Raw genomic sequence first — 27,247 nt, 5'->3', positions numbered from 1 at the left:
AGGACTGGGAGAAGAGAAGTACGGGTATCGGTGAGGGGAGGACCAAGAGGCCTGCCCCTGCTAGGAGAGGGGTTTGGTGTGCGGAATGGAGGGAGGGATGAAGAGACAGCTGGTGGAAACAATAGGGGAGTGGTGTCTATGATTCTTCTTCATGCCCAAATCATCTTCCCCGAGCCTGGGATCTGCTCGGCACAAAAGCTTAGCCTGTGCACTGCACAAGGGACAGTGAAAGGCAGGAAAGTTTCATAAACCGAGTCCCTAGACTACTGGAGGTCACAGAAAAGGAGGGCACCCCCACCTCCAGAACTTCCTCTCGATCATTCTATGAAGAGGAGAAGGCTTCCAATAAATGAACCCAGAGGTGTCACCTGAGACCCTGGCTTCCCTTCTGAGCCAGGGGAATACCATGCTTCCCCCCATCCTACAGAAAAGATAGGAATTCGCTTTTCTTCCCCAAAAGTGCTCAAACCCTCCTTCCATTTAAAATCTCTCACCTAGACCCCCTGGCTAGGGAACCCCATTCTGAACCTCTCCCCTTATAGAACTGACCAGGTGGTCAGATCTGAAACTCACAGACATGATGGTTAGCTCGGGGCCAGATGGGTCTCCCGGACTAAATCAAAATGGGATGGAAATCAGGCTGGGCTGATGTGGGAGACTCACAATACCAACATGGAGCGCGAAGAAGAGGCATTTTCCAGTAAGTTTATTCCCACTCCACACTTGAAGCAGTTACCTCTGGACCCTGGCTCATCGCTCAGAGCTCATCTGAAATCACTGCTTCCCAGGCACTGGACAGGGCTCCAATTTCCTCCGTGTATTGATCAGTCTTCGGTCTCGCCTTCAAGGCCCTCACCACGCATAGTGACATTCTTCCCTTTCTTCCCCAGTTTCTGTTTTTCTTTCATGCAGCAAGATGTGTGGGGACAAAGAGAGCTCAGTCTGTCCCTTGCAAGATGGCCTTGGACAGGTTAATTAATTTCAAAGAGCCAGATCTTCCACCCGGGGTTGGCAAGCAGATAGAACCGTGCAAGAGAGGCGGGAAACATAGTGGAGGGTTTCAGTCGCTGTGCGGCGCTGAGTCTCACCCAGCTCGGGCGGGGCGGGGTCGGCCTGGGTACTCAGGACCCATTCTGCTGGGGCTGTGGAATCAGAGGTAGAACCCGCGGCATCTGATGTGATGCAGATACCACAGGAAATCCCCGCTCCCGGCAGAGCAGGAAATAGGACAGGCATGGATCTGACCTGGGGCGATTCCTTAGCCGCCCACCCTGGCACGTGGAGCTCGTCTCCCATCTAGAGGCCATTTGTTCCCCTTTGCCTTTCCCGCCTCCAACCCTCATCTGGCCCTCTAAGGTTCCTGCTGCCCGCAGAAACCACTGAAAACTCAAGTTCCCGTAAAACCTTCCATCAGGAGGGTCACACAAGGCTTCAACACGCCATCTGCTCTCAGCGACGCTAATGTCCAGATGCGTGCCTGCTGTGTGCTGTCCCCACGCTGCTCTCTGACCCTCCCTCTGGTCCGGATTGGTCACCGTTTGGGGCGGGACAGCCAGGCTACTCCACGGCCCAACCTCAGTCCAGTTGCCACACACGGAAAGCCAAGCTGGGTGCAGACGTCATTTCTTAGGTTCCGATGTTTCTGAATGTGCCTGGACACCTGACACTCGCTCGCTGTTAAGCTCCATGCCACTGGACCTGGGGCAGAGGGTCTCATCCCCGCCCCAGCCACGGGCAGCTTTCACTCCTCGACCAGGGAGCCTTGCCCTGAAGTCTACCAGACCGTGAGCTCTGTGAGGTCGGGAGCTCGTTACTCGAAACGGCATCGTCAGTCCCCGGCCTAGCGCCTCATAGAGGCTGAATAAAGATATGATATGATATGATATGATATGATATGATATGATATGATATGATATGACATGACATGATAAATAGACGAATAGAGTCCAGGCTCTGACGGCTTTATTGGTGATACTCTATTTCCATTGTTGAGTGGGAGTGGGAGACAGGAAAGAGAGGGGTGGGGAACGGCAGTGAGATCAGAATATACACGTTAATGATTAGCATCTGAGCAGAAGTCTGGCGGGGAGGAAGACCCAACAGTGTCCAATAACGGGGGACGTAGCATCATTTCAGAGGTAAGGCCGGCTGGCACTAACTGGGGATGTATGTCATGTCAACCATGGGGGTTAGGAAGAGAACGAGGAGGGGAAGGATGTGGCCAGCGACATCTGTTCTAAAGTTACTGGGACGGTTTCTCATGCTTCAGGGTCTCGTACGTCTCCTGGTTTCGGGTGCTCAGGCCCTGAGGTGAAGGTCAGAGGATGGTCAGGGCTTGTGCACACTGCAGGCCCCCCTGTCGGGCCCCCTACAGACCCTATGTCTTTCAAAGATCACACGAAAACCCACTCTCTCCTGTTGACTTCCCCAGACTGGGGTGGGGGAAGGCAGGTTCACTCACCGTGTAAATGCCGTCTGATTTCTGCAGAAGCAAAAGGGACAAGGCGTTAGACACCCATGCCTCCTTCAGGGTCCCTCGGCCTCTTCTTCCCCACCCAGTGAGGTATGTGGCTGGGGCTGGCCGGCCACTGGGGCCAGAGGGCACTCATGTGGGGACTCTGGGGCATGAATGCCCCTTTGCCCGCAGGGCTACAAATGCACATACACACGGCATACTCAGGGTCAGTCTCCGCTCTCCCTCATCACCTGCTGATGGGGCCTGACTAGGTGGCAGGGTGCGCAGGGGGAGGGGAAGGGGGGACCTTCGACACTGGGAGTCTGTAGCAGTGACACCCAAGCGCGGAAGGGGCCATACCTCGTAACTGGCTGTGGCTGCCTTCCGCACTTGGATCTGGAGCAGGGGAGAGAGGTCATCGGTAACGGCGAAGGTAGTGGCCCAACGCCATCCCCCCCCAACTTCGCGGGGATCCCCGGTTATTCCGTCTCCTCAAAGCCAAGCCGGCCCCCTCCCCCGGCCTTACCTTAAGTCGGCAGTAGAGAAGTGTGAGGACAATACCGTACAAAAACAGGATGGCATCCAGGATATAGCAGAGCTGAGGCTCTCCCAGGGCGGCTGAGGGGACAGAGGGTGCCCTCAGGGTCAGGGGCATCGGGGAGGTTCCGGCGCTCGGAGGACAGAACCGGCAGGTGGGACCAGGCCTGGCGGGGAATCTCCCAGGAGACACACTTGGTCTTCCTCTCTGGATCCTATTTTTCTCGGCTTTCCCCCTGCTCTCTCCCCCCTGGGGCAGGGCTGGGACAGGAAGTGTGGGGAGTTCTGCCCGCTGCGATGGAACTTACAGGCGCTGAGAGCTGAGGAGGGACCCCCTTCAGCCCTCCTCGGCCCCCCGCCCCGGGCCCCCAGGCCTCTGCTTTCCGCCCTCTCGGTTCCTCAGGCCCCAGTGAGCACTTCACAGCCCTCAAGGGACTCATCTGAGTTCACTCGGCAAAGACCAAAACCTCAGCCCAAAGGAGTAGGGTGAGGGATAGGCAGCGACAAATTTCACTGAAGAAACCACAGGAGTGTCTCTGCTAGGTCCTGTGACCTGTGGCTGAGGGCTGGACAGGAAGGATGTGAACCGAAGAAGGGAGGGAAGGCAATTACCCTATTATCGGTCATCTCTGAGCCTAGGTCCCCACATCTCTGGCCCCCTAGAGTGGGCTCAATAATGGAACAACAGGTGTCTGCTTCCCTGGGCCTCATGGATCTCAATGGCGCACGGCTGGGGGAGAGGCTCTGCTCGAGCTTGGGGGGGTGGGGGGTATGACCACAAGCCCGATTCCAGCCCCGGGCGCTCTACCCGGTTACTCACTCACTCTGGGCCAGAGAGGAAGTTTTATGCAATTTAAAAAATCAAACAGGGTGTGAGCCCCAGCCGCGGTCTGCTAGGAGTCCCTTTCTGAGGGGCTCACCGGCACGTGGCCGATGCTGGGTGGTACCTCTGGTCCCCTGACGCTCTTTCCCACAATATTGCATAAATCGAAAAACTACCGGGTGGGGGTTGGTTGGGGGAAACATCATTATCGCCATTTTACCAAGGATGAAAGGCAGGCTCGGAAAAGCTAAGTAACTCCTTTGGGGCCAGAAGGCAAAGGGACAGAGCCGGAGCTCAAACCCAGGCTTTCTGCTTTCGGCGCTTCTGTCCTGACCTTTCTGCCTCGGTGGCCCCGCTCTCTCCTCACCTGGCGGCAGCAGGTCGGCACCCGTGCAGTCCTTCCCTCCACCTCACAGCTGGGCTGCCGGACTCCCCCAGCCAGTCTCTTTCAATTTCCCACTTCCCTGGAGGTTCATGAACCCCCCATTTCCCCAGCCCCAGCTGCAACCCCCATCAAAACGCAAACACACAGCCAAGCCACGGGCAGCCAGAAGCGACCATGTAGAAACCGAGTGCCTGGAGCCTTAGAGCCTGAGACCTGCCCGTGTCTGCCTCCATTTCTTGGTGGTGCTCAGGCCTCTAGAACCGGGCACTGCAAGCTGCCTCCCACCCCAGCCCTCACAGCAGCTGTTGGCAGAGTGGCCTGGGCTGGTGACGACCCACGGAAGCAGGTACCAGGTCCACTTTGACCATCCTTGCCTCACTGACAAGTCAGACACAACGGGCTCCCGCCTTCCTCGGGGGCTTCATGAATTCATCGCCCAGCCTGAGATCAGCTCCCAGCGCCAGCCCAAAGGCACCACACAGGAAACGCTGATCATGGGAAAAGAAGCTTCTCCCCAGGCTGGCTTTTCACGTCATACCTCCCCTGCCCAACTGAAGCCTTCCCCGTGATCAACCCTAAAAAATGTGAGGAGATGTGAAAACAGGGAACTAGGACTCTTGTGCCCTGACGGGGACCAGAAGGGACCATCCTCAAGGTCTCAGGATCCATCTGAGCCCGGCGCCCACCTGCCAGCCATTTCCCGTCTTCCCCTGCCTCGGCCCTCAGACTTGAGCCCTCAGCTCTCACCCTAGGCCCAGCCCGTGGGCCCACAGCCCACCCTCTCACCTGCTTGTTCAACCAGGAGGAGCAGGAGCAAGACCACTGCGGGGACCATCTTGGGCGGGAGCTGAAGGGCCTCGAGCCGGCGATCGGACGCTCTGGCACTGCGCAGCTGCGCTCAGCGGCTCCCTGACCACAGAGTTCCCCCCCTTCCTGCCCCGCCTTCCCCCAGCTTTGGCCCCTTCCCCTTCCTGCACCAGAGTCCGGGCGGCTCCCGGAAGGGCCAACTAAGAGAGTTAGATCTGGGCTCTCCTGCCTCAGTTCTTCGGTGACCAAGCCCCAGGCACCAGGGAATGGGTTGCTGGGGGGGGGGGGACGCCCCTGCCTGAGAAAGGCCATCTAAACCGGCCGTCACCCCACGTCCGGACACACCTGGAAGAAACTGTCCCTTCAATGTCCCTGAGACCCCACCGGAGCCTTTTCCCTGCCGCATGGAACTTTGCCCCCGTCTTGATGGGAGACGTTTACCAGTTTGTGGAGGCAGCCGAGTCTGGGCGGGGGGAACTGTGGGGGAAAAGAGGAAATGGGGAATGGAGAAGTGGGAAGGCCAAGAGTCAGACAAGGGGGTGGAGAAGAACAGGAAAAACTGGCAAGAACGGAGACTCACAGAGAGCTGCAGGGTTAACTCACGTTCTCAACTTCTTCAACAAAGAGGAAGACGGGAAGATACCGAGAAAGACACACCAGAGGTCTGAGCGGAGGGGCCAGAAGGCGGCTACTTTATTCTAATTCCTCCTTTTCTAGTACATGCACAGAAAGCCTGACGGCTGAGTGTCTGCAGGTGTGCACACACACGCACACAGAGTCCCTTTCCAGGGACGGCTGGGCTCCGAGGAGGAAGCAGACAGGCAGGGGTACCAAATGCTGTTCCCTAGCTCACCGATCCACTTCTCCAAACACAATATCTTGGGTACCTAAGAGATCAGCAGGAGGAGAAAAAAAAGTGGTATCACCAAAAATCCAGAACTCGCTCCTGGGCCCGGCAGACCGAGGATCTGAGTCCGTGCCCACAGTCTCTGAATAGAAGTGTTCAGTCTCTGTCCCCGTCAGAGCCCCAAACTCCCTCATCTGCAGCCTCTCGGCCACACAACAGGCCTCGTACCTATGATGGCGACAACATCCGCCAGCATGTGTCCCTTCGACATCTTGTCCAAACCAGCCTGGAGAGATGGGGACAGTGTCAGGTGAGATCAGCAGGGTGGGAGGAGGAGGAAGGGAAGTTCATCAGAATCTCACCCGAGGTCCCTAATGACTGATTCATTTAGTGGAGAGAGAATCCCTGGGGTTGGTTCTTACCAGGTGGGCAAAACCTGGAGCCTTGATCTTGCACCGGTAAGGGCGGCTGCTGCCATCGGACACGAGGTACACCCCAAACTCTCCCTGTCCGAGGAGAAGGTCGGCTGCCTCCGTTAACAGGAAGAAGACTTTTCTCTGACAACAAAGCCTCTCTATTCCCCCCCATGTCCTCCCTCTCGATGACTGCTCACCTGTCTCCAGTCCCCCAGTGCCCCGGGCTGCCCTTTCCTTCCCCATTTCTCCTCACCTTAGGAGCCTCGATGGCAGTGTACGTGGCCCCCGGGGGGACTTGGTAGCCCTCCGTGTACAGCTTGAAGTGATGGATCAGTGACTCCATGGAAGTCTGGAAAGAGGGGGAAGGGAGCAGCCGTGAGCCAGATCCCAGTATCTCCCAGCCCTTCCCGCAGTGCGGGAAATACCCCCCACCCCGGGGGGGAGACTAAAACCCACGCCGCGAACGGACGAGGTAGCTACGGAGGCAAAGACTCCCACAGTGAATTTTTTCAAAAAGGAAAACTGAGAAGCAGGGTGTAACCGAGGACACTGCCCCCTCGCTGCTGGCTCCTCTCCCTTCTCTCTCCCCCCAGAGCCAACCTTCATCTCTGCTCGCTTAGGCGGAGAAACTTTGGCGTCATCGACCTTGATCTCCCCGGGAGGCATCTTGTTCAGACACTGCGAGATGATGCGAAGGGACTGGCGCATCTCCTCCACCCGACACAGGTACCTGAAGGGGAGGAGCCGGGGTCAGAGCAGGAGAGGGGCCGTCAGAGCAGACGCGAGGCAGAGAAGGAGGCAAGGCGTCCCTTCCCCGACCCAGAGCACTGGCTGACTTGTTCCCTCCCTCTTTTCTCCTAGGGCGGCATGTCTGCCTGGCTTGGCCACCCAGGTAAAACCTCTCGTCTTCTGGCTCTGGTGTGGCTCCTGCCCCAAGTCCCCTCCCGATCTTCTCAGCCCATGTCCCGTGGTCCTCCCCTCTTAGACACTTCTTGGACTCTAGAACGGGTGAGAGTCAAATCGACTCAAAAAGAAAACAGAAGGGACACCTGGGTGGCTCGGTGAGTTAAACCTCTGCCTTCAGCTCAGGTCATGGTCTCAGGGTCCTGGGATCGAGCCCTGTATCGGGCTCTCTGCTCAGCAGGGAGCCTGCTTCCCCTCTCTCTCTGCCTGCCTGTCTGCCTACTTGTGACCTCTGTCTGTCAAATAAATAAATAAAATCTTAAAAAAAAGAAAGAAAGAAAACAGAAGCCAATCTTATTCAGGAATGGAATGTGAAGCTTAGAACTCCGTGGAAAGAGCACCGGGTTGGGTGGACTCTGGTCTCAACCACCACAAACAGGATGACCCCAGGCTGATCTTGAACATCTAGGCCTCAGCTTTCTCAGCTACAAAAATGCAGCCCAAACTAGTTCCATCTAAGAGATGAGGGTAAGTGAGGGTAAAAGAAGACGGCTTTAGAAAACCACCTAGCTTAACAGACACAAGAGCTCCAAAAGCTTCTGGAAAATTCAGGAATACAACAGCTGGAAGACGGGCGGAGAAGATCTGGCCTTACCTATCATAGCAGTCCCCTCGAGAGCCAATAGGGACGTCGAAGTCCACCTGGTCATAAACATCGTAGGGCTGGGTCTTCCGCAGGTCCCACTGGATGCCCGAGCCCCGGAGCATCACTCCACTGGAGAATGGAACGGGAACAAGGGTCCCTTTCCAGGAACCAGGAAAGGAGGCGCACTCTCTTCCTCGGTCTCCCCTTTCCCTCCAGGTGCGGGGGTCTGAGCTCAGAGCAAGGCACGGACGGCGCCACACCTTCCCCAAACCAAGGTATTAGGCTGGACCCCCCCAATCGCAGAAGTCACATTCCTCTCACCTAAACCCATAGTTAAGCGCGTCTTCGGCGGTCACAACCCCAATGTCCACTGTCCGATTCCGCCAGATCCTGTTGTTCGTCAGCATCTGTTGGTCAGGAAAACTGGACATGAACGCTCGTCTTCACTCCCGTCAGAGGCTGCTGGGGTCTTTACAACCAGGACTAAGACCCCATGAGCCTTTCTTGAGGGGAAAAGAAGGATTTTCCCCTCCAGCTCCTGGCTCTTATCTTACCTCTTCCAACTCATCAACCCGAAGAGAGAAGTTCTTAGAAAACTCATAAATGTCATCCAGAAGCCCAAGGGGTAGGTCCTAAGAGCCAAATGGAGAAGAGCAGTGAGCGGGACTCAGCCTGCCCCCGCCCCACAGGGTTAGTGGTTCCATCAGCCGGCGCTGCCCTCCAGTGGCCATAGGGGATACAGGCGCCGGCCGGAGGTTAGGGAAGGCAGAGGCTCAGGCTCACCTGGTGCACGCCCCCCGGGCGGACGTAGGCGGCATGCATCCGGGCCCCAGACACGCGCTCGTAGAATTCAAACATCTTGATAGGACACACTGGGAATTAGTGACAAAGTCCTGGGCCCCAAGTCCAACAACGCGCTGGTGCCCACCCAACCCCTCACAACACTGGGTTCCTTAAAAACAGAACCCCAGTTTGGGGCGCCTGGGTGGCTCAGTCAGTTGCGCATCTGCCTTCAGCTCAGGTCATGATCTCAGGGTCCAGGGATTAAGCTCCGCTTCTCCCTCTCCCTCTGCCTGTCGCTCCCCCTACTTGTGCTCTCTGAAAAATAAATAAAATCTTTTTTTTTTTTTTTAAAGATTTTATTTATTTAGGAGTGCCTGAGTGGATCAGTAGGTTAAGCTTCTGCCTTCGGCTCAGGTCATGGTCTCATGGTCCTCGGATCAAGCCCCGCATCGGGCTCTCTGCTCAGCACGGAGCCTGCCTCCCCCTCTGCCTCTGCCTGCCTCTCTGCCCACTTGTGATCTCTCTCTCTGTCAAATAAATAAAATCTTTTTTTAAAAAAGGCGCTCCAATAAATAAAATCTTTAAAAAAAAAAAAAGAGGGGCGCCTGGGTGGCTAAGTGGGTTAAGGCCTCTGCCTTCAGCTCAGGTCATGGTCCCAGGGTCCTGGAATCGAGCCTGAAATAGGGCTCTCTGCTCAGCAGGGAGCCTGCTTAAAAAAAAAAAAAAAGAAAGAAGAATACAACCCAAGTTAAGAAGACCTCCTTCCTCTCAATGTTCTATGTTCTCTCTCCTTTTAATCTCGTCTCCTTCAAAAACCTTCTCCACTTCTTGTACCCCCTTGCCTATCCTCTCCTCCTTCTCTTACCTTCTCCCTCTCTTCAAACATCCAGAAGAAAGGGGTCATGGCCCCAATGTCCAGGGCATGGGTTGTCACTGCCATTATGTGGTTCAGAAGCCGCGTGATTTCTCCAAACAGCACTGCGCACAGGGAGGGACCACAAGGAGAGAAGGATATAGGAGCCGAGGAACGACGCCAACACGGTGGTTGCGCGCAGAGCCTGGGGTCTGCGTACTAAGCTTGGGGTCGATGCTCCAAGCCCGGCAACGGCCGGGGAGGGCCACGGGCAGGGCTGCGGCTTTACCTCGGATCCACTGCGCCCGGGGTGGAGGCTGGATGTTGAGCAGCTTCTCCACAGCCAGAGAGTAGGCCTGCTCGTTGCACATCATGGACACGTAGTCCAGCCGGTCAAAGTACGGAAGGGCCTGGGAAGAGGCAAGAACCGGAGTCACCCGTGCGGGGCCAGGAGCCCCCAGCGGCCTGCCGAGCGCAGCGCTGTCTGCCGGCTCCGGGTCCGTGCTGCGTAAGGCCTTCCAGGCCCAGGAGCTAAGCAGGCAGCATCCTCCGGCCAGCTGTACACGCTGGGAACGTTTCAAACGAGCTCTCTGAAGGGGTGGGAGGGAACCGTGATGTGCCGTGTGTGCCGGTTTCCACGGGGAAGGTCCACGCAGCGGGGCCGCTTTCAGCCGCGGAACTGAACGCGGCGCCGGACGGTACTTCTGCGAAGCGGACCCAGCGACGGCACCGCAGAGCACAGCAAATGGAAGTAAGAAAGGGATAAGCTCGGAGGACTTCCTACCTCGGCCCTTGACAGAATTTATTAAATTGTGAGTTCACATAATTTACAACTTGTGATCACGGCTGGTGAACAACGGCTCACAAATCCCCACACCTGCTCTCGCGGGCCGGCGGGAGCTGCTCCGGAGCACCTCGGCCCGCGACCGTCTCACACGAGATGGCCCCTCTGAGACAGTGAGGGAGGGAGGTGACCAGTCTGAGCAGTAACCGGGTGGGAGCGAGGGACTGAAGGAACACAGAGCCCCGAGAAGGGCTGCATTGGCTTCTGGTCAGGGAGAAAATGGTTCTTTCTCAGAATGCCAAGAAAGCTACTGAAGCCGCCTGCCCAACAGGCTTCAGCTTCCAGGAAGGAGGCGGAGCTGGGACTCCCGGCTTTGGGACAGCCAGTTCTTGCCCTGATGTCACTGTGACATGGGTTAACGCTGCAGGCTGCAGCTCCATACTCTGGGACCAGACACCATTCCTGCCTGGACTCTCTGCGGCCATCACGTCCGCGTCAGCCGGGTGTACCCTACCCTCGTCACCCTCTGTGAGCAAGACCTTTCTTCGTGACAGTAAGAAAAAACTTCAGATGCCTGTCCCTGCTCCAATTCCTTCCCATCTGACCTTCACCACTCGGGTCACAGAGCTCTCCTCAAAACAGCACGCTGCCCCAACTCCCTCCCGGTCACTCTGACTCACGGAGTGTTTGGAAAACAGACCAGAGACGGCCGGAAGATACAAGAATCGGCTGTTACTCCTAAGGAGCTGACGTCTCTTGCCACTTCCCCTGTCCCTGGGGACACTGGCTTTGACGTACTAGCCCGATATAAGAGCAGGGAAACTGAGGCACTAGAGAAAGGGTAAAGGGGCCAGCCAAAAGCCATCTGGAGAAAAGCTGGGGGTGTTCCAGCTGCCAAACACTCCTGCTGGGTAAACCACATCTGGATGGACTGATGAACTGCGGTCACGCGCCCCTGGCACGTCTCCCCATCCTCCCAACCAAGACCGTCCTCACGTCCTCAATGCCCTCCTCCCCTGGGGCTTTGGGGACAACGAACTGGCAAAGTGCCAGGCCACGGCATCCCCAGGGCCTGTCAGCAGGCCCCTGCGCACCCCCACACCTGCAGATAGGTCTTGTATTCAATGAGCTTCTCGGTGCCTCGGTGCAGCAGGCCGATGTGGGGGTCGCACTTCCGCACCATCTCCCCGCTCAGCTCCATCACGAGCCGCAGGACTCCGTGGGCGGCTGGGTGCTGCGGCCCAAAGTTCAGGGTCAGGTTTGTCACCATTGTGTCCTTTGGAGGGTCCACATCTGAGAAGTAGGAAAGAGTTCAGAGCCAAATGGTAATTCCCTAGAGAGCCCCCAAGAGACAGCAAAGAGTGAGCCTCCCCCTACGGCCTTCCCCGTCACTCCGCACCCTGCTGATTCCCTAATTGCCAACCTAAGCAGGAAGAAGACCATTACATGGGAAAAAGGGGAGGAAGATCTAAATTTCCTGACAAGAGGGACCACACAAGACCCTTACTCTTTCCGTGTCTCCCAGATACCTTTTTAAATATGGCAATACTGGGGCCCCTGGGTGCCTCAGTTGGTTAAGCAGCTAACTTTTTTTTTTTTTTTTTTTAAGATTTTATTTATTTATTTGACAGAGATCACAAGTAGGCAGAGAGGCAAGAAGAAAGAGACAGGGGAGCAGGTTCCCTGCTGAGTAAAGAACCCAATGCAGGGCTCGATCCCAGGAGCCTGAACCAAAGGCAGAGGCTTTAACCCACTGAGCCACCCAAGCGCCCCAAGCAGCTAACTCTTGCTTTCGGCTCAGGTCATGATCTCAGGGTCCTGAGATCAAGCCCTGAGTTGGGCCTGCACTCTGCAGAGTCTGTGTAAGGATTCTCTCTCTCGGGGTGCCTGCGTGGCTCAGTGGGTTAAAGCCTCTGCCTTCGGCTCAGGTCACAATCCCAAGGTCTTGGGATCGAGCCCTGCATCGGGCTCTCTGCTCAGCAGGGAACCTGTTTCCTCTTCTTTCTCTGCCTGCCTCTCTGCCTACTTGTGATCTCTGTCTGTCCGATAAGTAAATAAAATCTTTAAAAAAAAAAAAAGATTCTCTCTCTTCCTCTGCCTCTCCCCCACCACACACGTGTGCACGCATGCAAATAAGTTAAGTCTTTAAAAGAAAATAAAGATGACAATACTAATAACATTCATATAGTCCTTATTATGTGCCAAGCACTACTCTAAGCCCTTCACTGATTTTAATTAACTTAATTCACCTAACAGCCACACGAGTAGTAGGTACTATTATTATCCTCATTTTATTGGTGAAACTGAAGCCAGAGAGAACAAATGACTTCTCAGAGAGCGGGCAAGTGGCAGAGTCAGGACTGATCTCAACGTGTTCAGCAACACAGTCCACATCCTTAACCAGAACGATCCACCCCAAGTCTATCTGATGAATGCCCAACCAATCAGGAAATGTGTACTTCATTCTGACTACTACCGAATGGCAATGCTCACCCTCAAAAAGCATACAGTTTAACAGGGAAATAAGTCCGTGGGAGGAACAGGTAGCAGAGGCCAAATTGACAAGTTACCAAATAAGCGGCTCAGCTGTCAAGTATTTAAAGGGAGAGAAGAACGCTGTGAAGACTTCATGGAGGCGGGATGGGAGGCGGTTCTTAAAAACAGGGCATGGGAATGACTCAAAGAGGTAGACAGGAGAGCCTTCCTAGGCTATGGAATCAGCAAAGGTCAAACTCTGGGAACAAGGACGTCTCTGTGGAACTCCTTCTCTACCAAGAAGCAGAAGATGAGTGTGGGCAGACAGTAGGGGCTAGTGTTTCAATTATCGGTATCATTAATTATCATTAATAACCACACTTACAGCAGATTTACCACGGGCCAATCACTACACTAACTGGTTCTGATGGTTATGACCCCATTTAACCCTTACAGTGATGCTACGAAACAGGCACTTTATTCGCCGGTAAATGGGAGAGCAGAAAACTGAAACCAGAGTTTAACTTTTCAACCAAAATTCTTCACCAGGGGCTCTGGAGTCAGACAGACCCAAGTACAAAGCCGTGTGTGTGTCCTTGATCAAGTTTTGTGATCTCCCTGCACCACGATTTTCTCAAGAGTAGCATAACACTAATCTCACTCTCATGGAGTTTTTGCGAGGACTAGGTGAAATAATGCCTATCAAACGCCTAATATGTGGTTCAACACCCGGCCCTGTTACTATTAGATTTTTGAAAAGTAATGGAAAGTCTTCTGAAGGTTTCTGAGCAAGAGAATGAAGGCCATGGTAAAACGGTGTTTGGGGAAGATGGGGGTGATTACACTGTGATGCAAAGCTGGCGGGGGACCAGATCAGTGGCAGGAACCCAGTGAGGAGATGCCTGAGTAACTAAGGTCTAGTACAAAATAGATCTGAACAAAAAGGACAAGATGGTCCGATGTGGAACATTATAAAAGAATCTGCATGGTTTGGTGACTTCTTGGACTTAAGGAGGACAAGAGAGAAAAAAAAGAGCCAAAGGTAACTAAAATGTTTCATTCCTGAGAAATTAAGGAAAACGTGGGTACCACTGATCTAAATCAAAAAGTCACAAAGAAGAGCTACTTTTGATGGGGAAAAATGCTTCATAGTCTGGAAGATTGCATTTGGGTACCGCTGGAAAAAAACACCTTTTTTACCAAAGGAAGATGGAAATACATTGAACCTCTGGAAAAAGCTGAAGCTAAAAATATAAATCTGGTAAGGACCTCCAAAGGCTGACGAGGATCTACTCTTTTTCTCCTGGAACGTTCTTCTTTTCCTTCTCTACTGACAAACACCTGCCCTATTATCGGTGTTACTCTGTTGAAGTGCTGGTGAAAGAAGCAAAAAGGATGAGGGCCCAAACTTGCCCTGACATCGAGTTCAAGAGCACTCAGAAATCAGCTTAGGGAAAGGATGGGGGGCGAGTCGGGGCAGGGGCTCTGGGAACTCACCATTCCAAGGTGGAGGCTTCCAGTGGGCTGTTTCTTTGGTGGGGTACATGACAGCTCCCCCAAACTGCTCTGCCCAATCCACATCTGGCTGCCATTGCTGAGCACCTCTAGGGAGTTAAAGACAGATCCTAGACACGGGGCCTCAACTGGTTGGTTTCAGTGTTCCCGTTCACTCTCCGGTGGGCCCAGGGAAGGGTCCCGCGGATTCCCCAATGCCAAGTCACTGGCACACAGTGCAGCTTTAGCAGAACAAGCTGGAACTCCAGAATTTCCATTCCTACTAACAACTTATTCTTGCAATCACTACACCCATCACCCCTACGCATGCAAGGCTGGGGATCCCAGCTCCTTCAACTTCTCACCGCATTCGTATTTCCACCTGGGGCATTATGAATGCAAGCAAGGTGTGTATTCAAGGTCAACCCAAGACGAAGAGGTGTGCGGTGCAGTGCCGGTGCAGGGGCGGGGGGGAGGGGCATGACTCCGTGGCTCAGCCTGAGTGTTGTTCTGGGGACCACGTTGGGGGGGGGAGGGGGACACGTGGGGAAGGTATCTGCGTTTGTGTTCCTCCTTGAACTCCAGGAGTGCTTCCCTCTTCTCGTTTAAGGAGACTTCACCAGCTACACGCCACCCATGATGGCATTCGGGAGAAGCAGGGCACAAGGGGAAGGTGACACTATCGCTAACGTTCAGGAGCAGGGTCCCCCCCCCCAGCTGATTTCACCCCTCTTCCCTCCCTCGGCCGGAGCGGACGCCACTGCATGCTGGAGCCCCGGACAGCAGGCCTGGGCGAGGGGTCACAGGCCTGGGTCATTCTTTCCTAGGGGGTCACAAGGCCCGCGGAGGCGCCGGACCCCAGAAATCCTGGCGTCGGGGGCTACGCGTCGAGGGCCGCCGGGAGTCTCACCTGCTGGGCTGTACCGGCAGCCGACCCCCGGCTCCGGGCCGCAGCGCCTGGGCCGCGACGCCCCGGAGGCTGCGCAGAGCCCTCAGCGCCGCCATCTTGCCCCGCCGCGGACTGCGGGAAGGAGAACGGGCGGAAGTGCCTCCCGAGCGCCCCCTGGCGGCTTCCCGCCTATGGGCACCACGGGGCCTCCCTCTTAGAAGCTGGCGGGGCCGCGGCCGCCGCGAGCCGACAGCATCCGGCTTGCGCGCCGAGGCTCCGCTCTCGCTCTCGGAGCGGCGGCCGCGCACGGTGCTCGCCGCCCGTGGCGGACTCGCGGAGGCGGGAGTCGGAGCAAGTTGTGGCTCCCGCGGGGCCCGGCGCTCGCTGGCCCGTGCGCTTCCCCGCCCCCTGCCCGAGCCGCGCTCCGGGTGGCGGCGTCGGAGCCCGGCCCTCCCGGGACAGCCAGCCCCAGGCTTTGCCAAAAGATTGGGAGCGGAGAGAGCCAGCTCATTTCCAGATGGCCCCAACGGGCTCGCGAACGGGGGCCCGAGCGCGGCTGGGCGGGTCTGAGAGCGCCCGCCAAACCAAAACGAAAGAGGAGGACGCCAAGGCCACCAGCGTTGGAGCAGGCTGCTGGGTGCAGAGGAGCCACCTCAGCCCAGATGGGGAGAGGAGGCCCCCTCTGGGTGACCCTGATGTCTGCCAGGTTTCCAGAAGCTACAGAAGCGCCCTTAGAGATGTTTCATTCCCTACTTCCGGCCTGGGTCAAGTCCTCTTTTCCCTCCTGTCTTTCTGACCCTGGCCAGTGGCATCGCATGGGAACGCCGTGCCTCCAGAAGTCTGATCCCAATTCTGCATGGAAGAGACCACGAGTTTTGCAGCCTTGGAGGCTAGTTCCAGCTCGCTCCCTGTGCCTCCCAGCCCAGCTCTAGCTGGGCCACCCGTTGAGTTTGCACAGGCCTCCCACTCTGAGCCTGGAAAGAGGCCGGTCCCCAGATCCACCCCCCCCCCAACAGGGTCCCTGAGACGGCCCACCAGCAGTGCTGCAGGGTGGAGCAGACAGACCAGGAAAGTGGCAGAGACAGGGAATTCTTAGCTGTGAAGAAAGAGGGGAAAGCCAGACTTCTAGCCTGGGAGTTGACCTAATGGGAACCGTCCCAAAGGGTGGGGCCACATCCCTGGCTGTGGGAACTGACTGGGACCCGGGGTGGACTGGGCAGCCCCCACAGCCAGGCAGAGAGGCTCTGCCTCCCTGTCTCCCTCACTCCCCCCACCCTTTCCCTGAGCCTGCTCTCCCTCTGTGGCTGGAACGCAGTGAACGTGATGAGGGGGCAGGGCGATGCTGGAGGTGGGGGGACTGCATTTATTTGCCCTAATCCAGCCTCGGAGAAGTCAGGATAGAGTCTGAGCTGCTTGGCCCTGGAGGCAGCTTGAGCTGGGATACTGGGGTGAGGGCTCCTGGGGGGCTCCCTAGGACACTGCATCTTTTGTGCCTTCTCCCTGTGGCCAACACCCCCACACACTGCTGCTGTGACTCTAAGGCCCTTTGTCTTTCACTGCTTAGTCACCCCCTTTGTCCTCATCTCAGATGGGGGGTTGGAAAGGGGCAGTGAGAGTCCACTGGTGATAGCTCCTCTTGGCCCTGCCCCTCCTGGTCTCCTGTCCTTTGTCTGACTCCCGCAGCCCCAGCCCCCTCCAGAGTTAGGGCACATGGCGGGTCAAGAGGTGGTCTGGCCGTGGTGGGCAGTTCAGAAAGTGGTGGGCATCAGGGGCAGGTAGTCACGACCTGAGCAGGAAGGGAGGGGGAAAGGAAGCATTCTGGCGGATATGATCTGGGAGACAGGAGGTGACAAGGCAGAGAATGGGTAGAGGAATGGGGGTAGGGGCAGGTGATGTGCCTCTGGGAAAGGAAAGGGACCGCTGACTGCATTCTCTTTCCTGGGGATATCCTGGGGAAAGGAGTGGCCGTGGCATGGAGTGGGCAGAAATTGCCTCTACTTCTGTACCCTTAACTTCTTTATCTCGAGTGTCTACCCCCAAGACCTCTCTGCTGAGTTCTTTCCCATCCAGAACCCAACCAAGGGAATCCTTTGGCTTCCTTCTCCTACCACTACCTCTGCCTCCCTAGACACTCTCCCCACCTCAGGCACTGGGTTCCCATTTTTCAGGACTCTGATTTCCCTGAATACACAGGGCAGCCTCCACCTTCTCCGCGTCCCATGGGGAATGAGAAATAAAAAATCACTAGATATTCCAGGAACGACTGTGTTCTCAGGGCAAGGTGGGGCCAAAGGAGGGAGCCAGGTGGGGATTCCCTAGGATGGACTGACTTTCGGTGCAGCTGGGTTCCTAAGAGAACAAGTCTTTCTGTGCTGGGGGCTGGCTGACTTGAGGCTGGGGGAGGATTTAGGGCAGTTGGGAGTGGGTAGGAACAGCTCCAAGAGCCTGGGGGAAGCTACTGGGAGCTGGGCCAGGGAAGTGGGGGTCAGGAAGTGGCGGGGGTGGGGTGGGGGGGAGCCCTGCGGGGAATGGAGGCGGATTGGCTGTTCTGGGCTTTGGAGGGGGTGGGTAGTGGTAACTCAGGAGCAGGGAGCTTGAAGGAGAGGAGTGTTAAAGGAGGGGAGGTGCTACCCTGGATCCTCCTTCTATAAAAGGAAAAGTCATTAACCCCTCCTGCCTTCGCTCTGCCTGCTCCGTGTACCCATTCTAAGCAGACCCATCCTACCTTTGGGCAGTAAACTCCCTGATCACTGTCTCCTCGCCTGTCCCACATCCCTGCAGCCTTTTCTCTCTCTCAGTGCTTGGTCCCGTCCTGAGCCAGGTCCAGCCACCTCCTTCCTTTGTTCTGCCCTCTTGGTGCTTCCTTACCTGTTCCCCATGGTCTTTCCCTGGCTCAGAGCTCAGCTGCCTCAGCTCTGGCAACTAGCCTCTAGGGGCAGAGGGCAGCTCGAGGAAGCCCTGAGAAAAGGGAGGCCATGCCAGATTAGAGAATGGAAGCGAGAATTCTCCCGGGACCATGGCCTTTCTGTGCGTGTTGACCAGGCCCTTTTCCCTTACTTCCTACCCCTCTTGGGGCTCTGTCCCACCAAAAAGGGAAAGAGACAGCTGAGAGCCGACCGTGGGGTTTGGGGAAAGGCTACGTCATCAGCTGGCCCAGTGCCTGGGACCCATCCGGCTGCTAGAGATTCCCCTCCCCTGGGCAAGTCCCATTTTTTTTTTTTAAAGGAAAACAAAAACTAGGATTTTTGGGAAGCAATGAAACACCCATCTGAGTCCTACCAACAGAGCTCCTGGCTGAATGGCTTATAGATCAGCCAATCGCAGAAGCTCAGGACGCTTAAAAGAGCCGGCGCGGAGAGAGGCTGGGAAGAGCCCACAGGGAGACCCCCAGACACATAGACACGGGCGAGCGCGAGAGGAGGAGAGAGACAGAGACAAAGGCACAGCGGAAGGAGCCAGAGACAGGGCAGGCACAGAGGCAAAGCCAGACAGTCTGAGGAAGCCCAGAAGGAGAGGCCAGAGAAGCTGCAGAAGACAGGGGCAGGGAGAGACAAAGACCCAGGAGAGGAGAGTTTGGAAGAGCCAGGCCACTCGGCGCCTCTCCTGAGCCTGGGGGCCAAGTTTTCGCCATCTCCTCTGAAGGTCCCCAGCCCCTCTGAAAACTCTGCCTCTGAGCCTGGCACAAGTCCCGAGCCCCCAGGCTGTAGAGAGGAGCTTTCCAAAGCCAGGGCAGGGAGAACTGGGTGCCCAGACAGCCTCAATCCCTCGCAGCTGCGGCACCAGTGCCATGTCCCGGACAGACTGGCATCCCAGGAGGAGCTTGGCGGAGTGCTGGCTGCGGGGAGTCCACGCCCGCCCACTGCTCCCCACTGTGCCCATCTCTCGCCCAGTGGGACGGCTGCTGCTGCTGCTGCTGCCGCTGGCCTCGCTCCTGCCCTCGGCCCGGCCCGCCAGCCCCCTCCCCCGGGAGGAGGAGATCGTGTTTCCAGAGAAGCTCAATGGCAGCGTCCTGCCGGGTTCAGGCGCCCCTGCCAGGCTTCTGTACCGCTTGCCAGCCTTTGGGGAGACGCTGCTTCTAGAGCTGGAGCAGGACCCCGGCGTGCGGGTGGAGGGGCTGACGGTGCAGTACCTGGGCCAAGCACCTGAGCTGCTGGGAGGGGCCGAGCCAGGGACCTACCTCACCGGCACTGTCAACGGAGATCCGGAGTCGGTGGCATCTCTGCACTGGGACGGGGGAGCCCTGTTAGGGGTGCTGCAGTATCGGGGGACCGAACTCCACATCCAGCCCCTGGAGGGAGGCACCCTTAACTCTGCCGGGGGCCCTGGGGCTCACATCCTCCGCCGGAAGAGTCCTGCCAGCAGCCAGGGCCCCATGTGCAACGTCAAGGCTCCTCCCGGGAATCCCAGCCCCAGCCCTCGAAGAGCCAAGGTAGGCAGCCGTGGAGTCTGTGTCCTGCAGCTACTCCCGCCATGTCTGTCCTACTGACCCCTATTCACCCTCTCCCCACCCACTTCCACTGCTGGCCGTGCCGCTTCTTTCCTGCCTTCTGCCTGCCTCTCCTCTCTCCGCTAGCCTCCTCTCTTGGGAAGGCTCTGGATGCTCCCTGCCCCAGCTGCTGACACCAGAAGGGCTCCCAGAGGTGGGTCAGAGACTCTCTGCTGGGAAGGGGCACCCTTCTGCCCACCCCAGCCCTGCTTGGCCAAGGCACTCTACTGGAACCATCTCCTGCCAGAAAGCTTTCCCAACAGCCCCCTGGGCCTTGACTCTTTTCCGTGCCCCAAATTTGGTTTTCGCCCCCCCACTGCCGGCTAAAGGACTGAGGTTTGAAGCCCCAGGGACTGGCCTCTGGCTTCTGGCGCCGCTTTCCAAATAGTTCTGGCAAACTGCAAAGTAGGGCAAAAGTGGACGGGGAGGAAAGATAGCCCATGCGCCTTCTGCTCAGTCCCCTTCCCACGCTGTGCACTGACTGCAGGGCTGCCGCTGCCCGAAGCTCCATCCTTCCCTCCCTCCCACGGCCGGCCTCCCCCTTCTTCCCTCCCTCCCTCTCTCGCTTTAATCCAGACCAGCCGCTATCCCTCCACACCCGCCACGCCAAGATCTGGCCCGGGCCCTAGCTGCTGACTGAATTGTTCCTCCAACCACACAGGGCAGACACGTTGCAGCCCGGCCCTCTAGCTCCAGGCCTGCGGGCCCTGAGCACTCAGGCCTGGGGGACCCCAGAGCCCCTCCCAGAGGCAGTCCCAGCTGCTTTTCACCTCTGGGGCTCACACGAAGCCCTGCCCTGGGACGTGGCATCCCCCTTCCCCTCCCCTCCTTAGAACCAACAGCTGATTTCTTTGAGTTACCACGAAAGCCCTGGAACTTGGGGTGGGGGTGGGGAGGGCCCAACCAAGACCCGTCAGGAATCCCCTGGGGTATGTGGGGCCCAGCTGGCTCTGCTGAGTTGCAGACCCAGAAAGTAAGGGAGGGGGAGAGGAGCCTCGGGTCCGGGAGGCTCTCTCAGGATGCTCCCCTCCTCTCTCCCCATCTAGCGCTTCGCTTCACTGAGTAGATTTGTGGAGACGCTGGTCGTGGCAGACGACAAGATGGCAGCGTTTCACGGCGCAGGGCTGAAGCGTTACCTGCTGACAGTCATGGCGGCGGCCGCCAAGGCCTTCAAGCACCCCAGCATCCGCAACCCAGTCAGCTTGGTGGTGACGCGGCTCGTGATTTTGGGGCCGGGCGAGGAAGGGCCTCAGGTGGGACCCAGTGCCGCCCAGACCCTGCGCAGCTTCTGCGCCTGGCAGCGGGGACTCAACACCCCCGAGGACTCGGACCCTGACCACTTTGACACGGCCATCCTGTTCACCCGGCAGGTGAGGCCCCAATCAGCTCCAAGAAGCCCCTTGTGTCTGCTGTGCTAGAAACGGTGCCCCTGGAGGTGTTCCACGGGGCACCTGGCCCTGGCCATGCTGCCCCGTATGCCATGCGGGTCCCAACGGCGCTGGCTACTCGGGGCCCAGGTCGCCCATGAAGCTAGATCTTGTCCCAGTGGACCCGGGGGTCCCGGTTCCTCATGCACCTTGTATGCTACCTCCCCACAGGACCTGTGTGGGGTCTCCACCTGTGACACTCTGGGCATGGCTGACGTGGGCACTGTGTGTGACCCAGCTCGGAGCTGTGCTATCGTGGAGGACGACGGGCTCCAGTCGGCCTTCACTGCTGCTCACGAACTGGGTAACGTGGGAATGGGGCTGCGGGGCAACAGGGCGGCCTGGGACAGCTGTCGGGGCAGGGGAAGGGGACAGTGAGCTCACTGGAGGGAGGAAGGGGTCACAGAGTGATTCTTCCTCCTGCCCAGGCCTAGCTCCATGGCCATTAACTTTTTCTGCTGTGGGTGTAGATATTTAGATTTTTTTTTATTGAATGAGATAGTGTGCGGAAACTTACCGTGAGCGCTGTGTGCGTGCGCGTGCGTGTGTCTGGGGAGGGCACCCTATTGAAAGAGATGTTATTCAGGAGGGTCAGTGACGGAGTGGCTGGGTTCAGGGTTCGGAATGCTGGCTACAAAGGAAAAGAGGGTCGGGAGGTGCCCTGCATGTTTGGGGGGAAGGGGAGACAGAGCTGTGGGGGCTCCATACTGGAGCCCCAGAAGGAGATGGGGGGCAGTGTGGGTGGGGTAGGGAATGGATCTGGCCCCCCACAGCTGCACCCAGGTTATTCTGGGCTTGAAGCCCCCTGAGGGCACAGAGATGGGACCCTGCAACCCTAGCAAGGCCTCTGCTGTCACAGGTCACGTCTTCAACATGCTCCATGACAACTCAAAACCATGTGTCGGTCTGAATGGGCCTGGGAGCACCTCCCGCCATGTCATGGCTCCTGTGATGGCCCATGTGGACCCCGAGGAGCCCTGGTCCCCCTGCAGCGCCCGCTTCATCACTGACTTCCTGGACAATGGCTACGGTAAGCAGACAGCAGCCCCCCGCCCCGAGCAGCGCCCCGTCCCTGCTCCCTGCACTGTGTTTTCTCTTCTGCCGCAATCTGTACGGGCCGGACTGCCTGCCTCCAGTGGGTTTCCTCTGCAGTGTAGGATGGGGTGAGAAATGCTTCTGTCTTTGTGTGGTTCCCACTTCCTCTAGCATAAATAGTGCAGCCAAGGGAGGCGACTTTTGGTGCTATAGAATGAGATCTGACCTTTTAAGGGTCAGAACCCTTCACACGAGAACAGGCTGGCTGGGAAGGGAGTGACTGCCCGTCACTGGAGGTGTGCAAGCCTGGCAGGGTGGCCACTTCTGGGCAGGGCTGCGGAGACTAAGCCTATTCAAGAGGTCTGTAGTCGGTTAGAAGAGGTCGGAAGACTTAGCGCTTCGGGTTCCCGGCCTGATTCTGTTCCTTGGACAAGTGTAGATGCGTGAGTGTGAGCTTCGTGTGGCTGGTCGGTAAAGCCAGCAGGAGACGATCGCCACCTCGGAGCTGCTCTCCGTGGTTTATGAGAAAGGTTCATCGTGTAATAAGCACCCAATACATTGTATCAGCTCTTCACAGCCTTTTCCAGCCCAAGGATTTGGATTCTAGGACCCATCAGGCCCCAGGGAGTCCCCACTTTCAGCTAGCAACTAGAATGTTCCCTCAGCCCATTGCTAACTTCCTACCCCATCTCCTCCCCAGGGCACTGTCTCTTAGACAAGCCAGCGGCTCCCCTGCATCTGCCTGTGACTTTCCCTGGCAAGGACTATGACGCCGATCGCCAGTGTCAGCTGACCTTTGGTCCCGACTCACGCCATTGTCCCCAGCTGCCACCGCCCTGTGCTGCTCTCTGGTGTTCCGGCCATCTCAACGGCCATGCCATGTGCCAGACCAAGCATTCACCCTGGGCTGATGGCACTCCCTGTGGGCCGTCACAGGCCTGCATGGGGGGCCGCTGCCTCCACGTGGACCAGCTGCAGGACTTTAATGTGAGATCCCGGGCCAGGGATGCAGCAGGGGGTCTGAAGGAGTGGGGCTGGCCCTGATCCAAAGAGAGGGTATTGATCCCGCCCCTTCATTCTGTGCTTCTGCAGATCCCCCAGGCTGGTGGCTGGGGTCCCTGGGGGTCATGGGGCGACTGCTCTCGGAGCTGTGGTGGTGGCGTCCAGTTCTCGTCCCGGGACTGCACGCGGCCAGTCCCCCGGAATGGCGGCAAGTACTGCGAGGGTCGCCGCACCCGCTTCCGTTCCTGCAACACCCAGGACTGCCCAACTGGCTCAGGTGAGGAGCGGGAGGGGCAGAAGCCACTGGGGGGAATGCTCGTAGAGCAGGACCCATGGTCCCTGGAGTGGGGCGGCGTGTGGGGGGGGAGGCAGTCCCTGCTGTTGAGGGAAGTAATTTCACCCTCCAGGAACCTTCTGTGGTGGTCTGCAGGGGAGAGAGGTGCCAGGCTGTGCTCTGAGGGGCTTACGTGGAGGGGCTCACGGGGAATGTAGTGGGCAAAGAGGACCCTGACCGCCGGTTTCACCCCTACAGCACTGACCTTCCGTGACGAGCAGTGTGCCGCTTTCAACCACCGCACTGACCTCTTCAAGAGCTTCCCAGGGCCCATGGACTGGGTCCCTCGCTACACGGGGGTAGCCCCCCGGGACCAGTGCAAGCTCACCTGCCAGGCCCGGGCCCTGGGCTACTACTACGTGCTGGAACCTCGGGTGAGGACCAGGTGCCCCCAGGCCCCTGCTTGCTCACTGTCCCGAAGCCCCCTGCTCTCTGATGGCAAAGACCCTCCCGCGGCCATTCCAGGCCCGCCCAGGGTCCATTCACACTTTCCCATCCGCGGATATTTGGAAACCAGTCCCCAGACTCTGGATCGGTTCCCAGTCAGGCAGCTCCAGCCCATCCCCTTTCCCTTGGGTTCTTTTTCTCTCTCTTCTGTCTCCCGGGTCCCATCTCTCTATTGCCTGAGAACGGATGTGGCCTTCTGGGCAAGTCTTTGACCCCCTTTCTGTGGGCTCCTCTATCACTTACATGGGTGGCCTCGTCCGGCTCATGGGAGGCCAGACGCTCACTGGACAGGCGTCTTGGAGACTGTGGCGTCCCTGCACCCCTTCTCTGGGAGAGGGCGGCTTGTGAAAGCCCAAAGGAAGAACGGGCCCTCGCAGAGGTTTTGGCCCTCCCCCGGGGAGCATCCTTGCTCGTCGGCCGCCCTCTAGCGGCCGTCTGGGTCGCTACCATCAAGGTTCCGGGCTGGTGCTGAGACTCAGACCTGCCCATTTCCCTCGTGGCCCCTCCGCTTGCCAGCCGGCTCATCTTTGGGAAAGTCTCTTCATCTTTCTAAACCACAGTGTTCTGTGTCTAGAAACCTCCAACAGTGTGTGAGATCTATATTCTAGTTTATAAGGCACTTAGCAAAGTGCCCGATTGTGAGGGAGTCTTCTGGAAATGGTGGCTTTTATAATTAGTATCGTTAGGATTATTCCCCCTTCACAGGGCTGGGACTCACCCCACACCCCATCTTCGTCCCCTCCCACCCAGCCTTTCTGACGTCCCCTCCTGGGTGGGATGTGGGTCTGGTCTGGCTCACCAACCCCTCCTAACTAAGGAAGAATCCTTTGCATCTCTCCTTCCCTTGGCAGGTAGTAGATGGGACTCCCTGTTCCCCGGACAGCTCGTCGGTCTGTGTCCAGGGCCGCTGTATCCATGCAGGCTGTGACCGTGTCATTGGCTCCAAAAAGAAGTTTGACAAGTGCATGGTGTGCGGTGGGGATGGTTCCAGCTGCAGTAAACAGTCTGGCTCCTTCAGAAAATTCAGGTTCATTCGCTATTGATTTCCCCCTTCCTGGCCCTTGGGGTACAGAGGTGAACTTGACACTGTCTGTCCTCTCAGAGAGCTGACAGTCTAGTGAGGGAGACGGATGAGTAAGTTGTTCGAGCACAGTGTCCCATGTGTTCAACAGACAGCTTGGGGCTGACGCGAGGGCCCTGGTGGGCCTCAGGGAGGGATTCCTGGGGAGGGGGGTGACTTGCTCCTGGAGGGAGAGTAGGAACTGGACCGGCTGGGAAGAGGTGGGCTCAGAAGGGAACCTCAGTCAGGGGTCTAGACAGGAGAGGGAGGAGGGCGCATTGGCAGGGAGCTCAGATCCAGGCCGGACACCCCTCTGGGTGGGGAGACACCCCTCTGCGCACACAGACTCACACACACAATTGTACAAGCGGCTCAGAAGGGCTGAGGAGATTCGGAAAGATGCTGAGCCCCTGTCTTCTCTTTCGGCTCAGGTACGGATACAACAACGTGGTCACTATCCCCGCGGGGGCCACGCATATCCTGGTCCGGCAGCAGGGGTCCCCTGGGGTCCGCAGTCTCTATCTGGCCCTAAAGCTTCCAGATGGCTCCTACGCCCTCAACGGAGAGTACACGCTGATGCCCTCGCCCACGGACGTGGTCCTGCCCGGGGGGGTCAGCCTCCGCTACAGTGGGGCCACGGCAGCCTCCGAGACGCTGGCGGGCCACGGGCCGCTGGCCCAGCCGCTCACGCTGCAGGTCCTGGTGGCCGGCAACCCCCAGAACGCTCGCCTGCGCTACAGCTTCTTCGTGCCCCGGCCAGCGCCGTCCACACCCCGTCCCCCTCCGCAGGACTGGCTGCACCGCAAGGCTCAGATTCTGGAGATCCTCCGGCGGCGCCCTTGGGCGGGCAGGAAATAACCTCATCCTCCCCGCTGCCCTTGCCGGGCACCGGGGCCTCGGACTGAGTTGGGAGAAAGACGGGGCCTCCCCGGCTGCCTCCTGCGGACACACGGACACGCAGACACGCAGATACCGCGGGTATCTCGGCGGGGAGGGGCGGAGAGCATGAGGCCCGCACTCCTCCCCGCCCCCGACTCGCAGGCTGGCCCTGCCCTGATTTCCTGCCCTGGACGGCAGGGACGGGTGGTGAATGGAAGGGGCTGGGAAACCGTCCCCATCTACACTGCCCCCTCTGCCCTGCTGGTCACGGGAGGGAGGGGGAAGCCAGTGGGGAAGGGGGACGGGGAGCCGTTGTATTTATTTAGTATTTATTCACTTTTATTTAGTACCAGGGAAGGGGATGAGGACTAGGGTCCTGGGAAAAATGACTTCCACCCCCTCATAACCCGCACCCTGGCTAGGAAATCCAGGGTGGTGGTGATAGGCAAAACTGACCTGTGTGTGTGTGTGTGTGTGTCTGTGTGTCTGTGTGTCTGTGTGCGTGGGTTCATGTATGAAGTACATCCTGCCCTTGCTTTCCTCTCCCTGAATTCTGTTTTCTGGGAAAGGAAGAGTCAAGGGTATGATAGACCTTCAGGGAGTAAGGGATTATCATATTTTTAAAATATATATTGACTTCTGCTATTTATGTGCTCCTTTCGAACTCGGACAGAGGTGGGTCGCACCCTGGTTCCCCGTCTCTGAACATCAGTTTCCTCGTTTGCCGATAACAATACCTCCCATGGAAACGTGTTGTGAGGCTGAATAATGTCAATAAAGATGTCAATAAAGAACTGCATTACTCCTGGCCCTTGGTTAGCGGGGGCCTACGTTGCTGCCTGTAGGGTTTGCTGCACCCCGAAGGTGAAAAGCTCTTGCCGGTGGTACCTGCCCTCGCCCCCAGGCCGAATTCCTCTGGTGGGCAGACTGCTGTCCTGGATTCTCAGGGAGGATCGGAGACAGGACGGTCGTGTCCCTGATCACCGCGACTTCCCGTCCACACAATGTCATAGACCCTTCGCTCCAAGCACAGCTGACAAAACAAGGAAGCACAGAGAAAACAGGACTGGCTCTGTCCAAGCCACCGGGCAGTTAGTAATGAGAGTTCTCGGGGGGCCCTCGGGCCACTGGACAAGGGAGCCCATGAGTCTGAGTCTGAGCTGGGGCTCAGTGTCTGACCGGCCGTGGTGCTGGGTGAGTCACTGATGCCGAGCTGCAGGGAGCTCGTATGTGTAAGGGGCTACTGACGCCTGTCCCCACCGGCTTGTTCTGGGAACAAATGATACCGTTATTTCCAAAATAGTAAAGGCTGAACCACGTGAGAGGTTACCCTTATGACTACTGAGTGATTGGGACGGGCACCCGGAATCCACCAGTGTCGACACAGCTCGCTTCTCTGCAGCTGTGAGGTTAGATCGGGATTTCATAGAGAAGAACAGGACCCAGGTGGGCGGGGGGTCGTCCAGCGGCTCACGAAAAT

The 27,247-nt window shown here is 57.6% G+C and overlaps 3 protein-coding genes across 3 annotated transcripts; 1 reads left to right on the top strand and 2 right to left on the bottom strand.

Moving 5' to 3' along the window:
- Positions 1–1,940: 1,940 nt before the first annotated feature.
- On the bottom strand, positions 1,941–5,134 carry FCER1G (Fc fragment of IgE receptor Ig). Its single transcript, XM_032849510.1, has 5 exons — positions 4,987–5,134; positions 2,982–3,073; positions 2,816–2,851; positions 2,462–2,482; positions 1,941–2,305 (listed from the first exon to the last, which is right to left on the bottom strand). Exons 1-5 carry the CDS (start codon positions 5,033–5,035, stop codon positions 2,243–2,245), a joined length of 261 nt encoding a protein of 86 aa, XP_032705401.1. The 5' UTR covers positions 5,036–5,134; the 3' UTR covers positions 1,941–2,242.
- A 541-nt stretch (positions 5,135–5,675) lies between these two features.
- Positions 5,676–15,252, bottom strand: NDUFS2 (NADH:ubiquinone oxidoreductase core subunit S2). The gene is made up of 14 exons (XM_032849508.1): positions 15,119–15,252; positions 14,212–14,318; positions 11,342–11,532; positions 9,745–9,865; positions 9,468–9,580; positions 8,603–8,677; positions 8,374–8,451; positions 8,141–8,226; positions 7,829–7,948; positions 6,871–7,000; positions 6,524–6,619; positions 6,277–6,360; positions 6,083–6,140; positions 5,676–5,894 (listed from the first exon to the last, which is right to left on the bottom strand). The coding sequence occupies exons 1-14, from the start codon at positions 15,211–15,213 to the stop codon at positions 5,857–5,859; spliced, it is 1,392 nt and encodes a 463-aa protein (XP_032705399.1). The 5' UTR covers positions 15,214–15,252; the 3' UTR covers positions 5,676–5,856.
- A 3,632-nt stretch (positions 15,253–18,884) lies between these two features.
- On the top strand, positions 18,885–25,852 carry ADAMTS4 (ADAM metallopeptidase with thrombospondin type 1 motif 4). Its single transcript, XM_032849511.1, has 9 exons — positions 18,885–19,526; positions 20,630–20,953; positions 21,182–21,314; positions 21,870–22,040; positions 22,746–23,032; positions 23,138–23,324; positions 23,580–23,755; positions 24,680–24,855; positions 25,320–25,852. The coding sequence occupies exons 1-9, from the start codon at positions 18,885–18,887 to the stop codon at positions 25,744–25,746; spliced, it is 2,523 nt and encodes an 840-aa protein (XP_032705402.1). The 3' UTR covers positions 25,747–25,852.
- The last annotated feature ends 1,395 nt before the right edge of the window (positions 25,853–27,247 follow it).

The sequence above is a fragment of the Lontra canadensis genome, unplaced genomic scaffold, assembly GCF_010015895.1.
Source record: "Lontra canadensis isolate GAN:19392208 unplaced genomic scaffold, GSC_riverotter_1.0 scaffold230, whole genome shotgun sequence".
In the NCBI taxonomy this organism is placed as follows: domain Eukaryota; kingdom Metazoa; phylum Chordata; class Mammalia; order Carnivora; family Mustelidae; genus Lontra; species Lontra canadensis.
The sequence above is the reverse complement of the archived record's forward strand: the minus strand, read 5'-3'. Positions and strand labels throughout refer to the sequence as shown.

What these genes read in the sequence shown, in the direction of transcription:
- FCER1G (XM_032849510.1), bottom strand. Translation starts at nt 5,035, where the DNA reads ATGGTCCCCGCAGTGGTCTTGCTCCTGCTCCTCCTGGTTGAACAAGCA. An exon ending in CCTCCTGGTTGAACAAGCAG is followed by an intron (nt 3,074 to 4,986) that starts GTGAGAGGGTGG and finishes CTGTCCCCTCAG; the next exon opens with CCGCCCTGGGAGAGCCTCAG. An exon ending in CAGCCACAGCCAGTTACGAG is followed by an intron (nt 2,483 to 2,815) that starts GTATGGCCCCTT and finishes TTGCTTCTGCAG; the next exon opens with AAATCAGACGGCATTTACAC.
- ADAMTS4 (XM_032849511.1), top strand. Translation starts at nt 18,885, where the DNA reads ATGTCCCGGACAGACTGGCATCCCAGGAGGAGCTTGGCGGAGTGCTGG. An exon ending in ACCAGCTGCAGGACTTTAAT is followed by an intron (nt 23,033 to 23,137) that starts GTGAGATCCCGG and finishes GTGCTTCTGCAG; the next exon opens with ATCCCCCAGGCTGGTGGCTG. An exon ending in GGACTGCCCAACTGGCTCAG is followed by an intron (nt 23,325 to 23,579) that starts GTGAGGAGCGGG and finishes TCACCCCTACAG; the next exon opens with CACTGACCTTCCGTGACGAG.
- NDUFS2 (XM_032849508.1), bottom strand. Translation starts at nt 15,213, where the DNA reads ATGGCGGCGCTGAGGGCTCTGCGCAGCCTCCGGGGCGTCGCGGCCCAG. An exon ending in CTGCCGGTACAGCCCAGCAG is followed by an intron (nt 14,319 to 15,118) that starts GTGAGACTCCCG and finishes TTAACTCCCTAG; the next exon opens with AGGTGCTCAGCAATGGCAGC. An exon ending in GCGCTTAACTATGGGTTTAG is followed by an intron (nt 7,949 to 8,140) that starts GTGAGAGGAATG and finishes TCCATTCTCCAG; the next exon opens with TGGAGTGATGCTCCGGGGCT.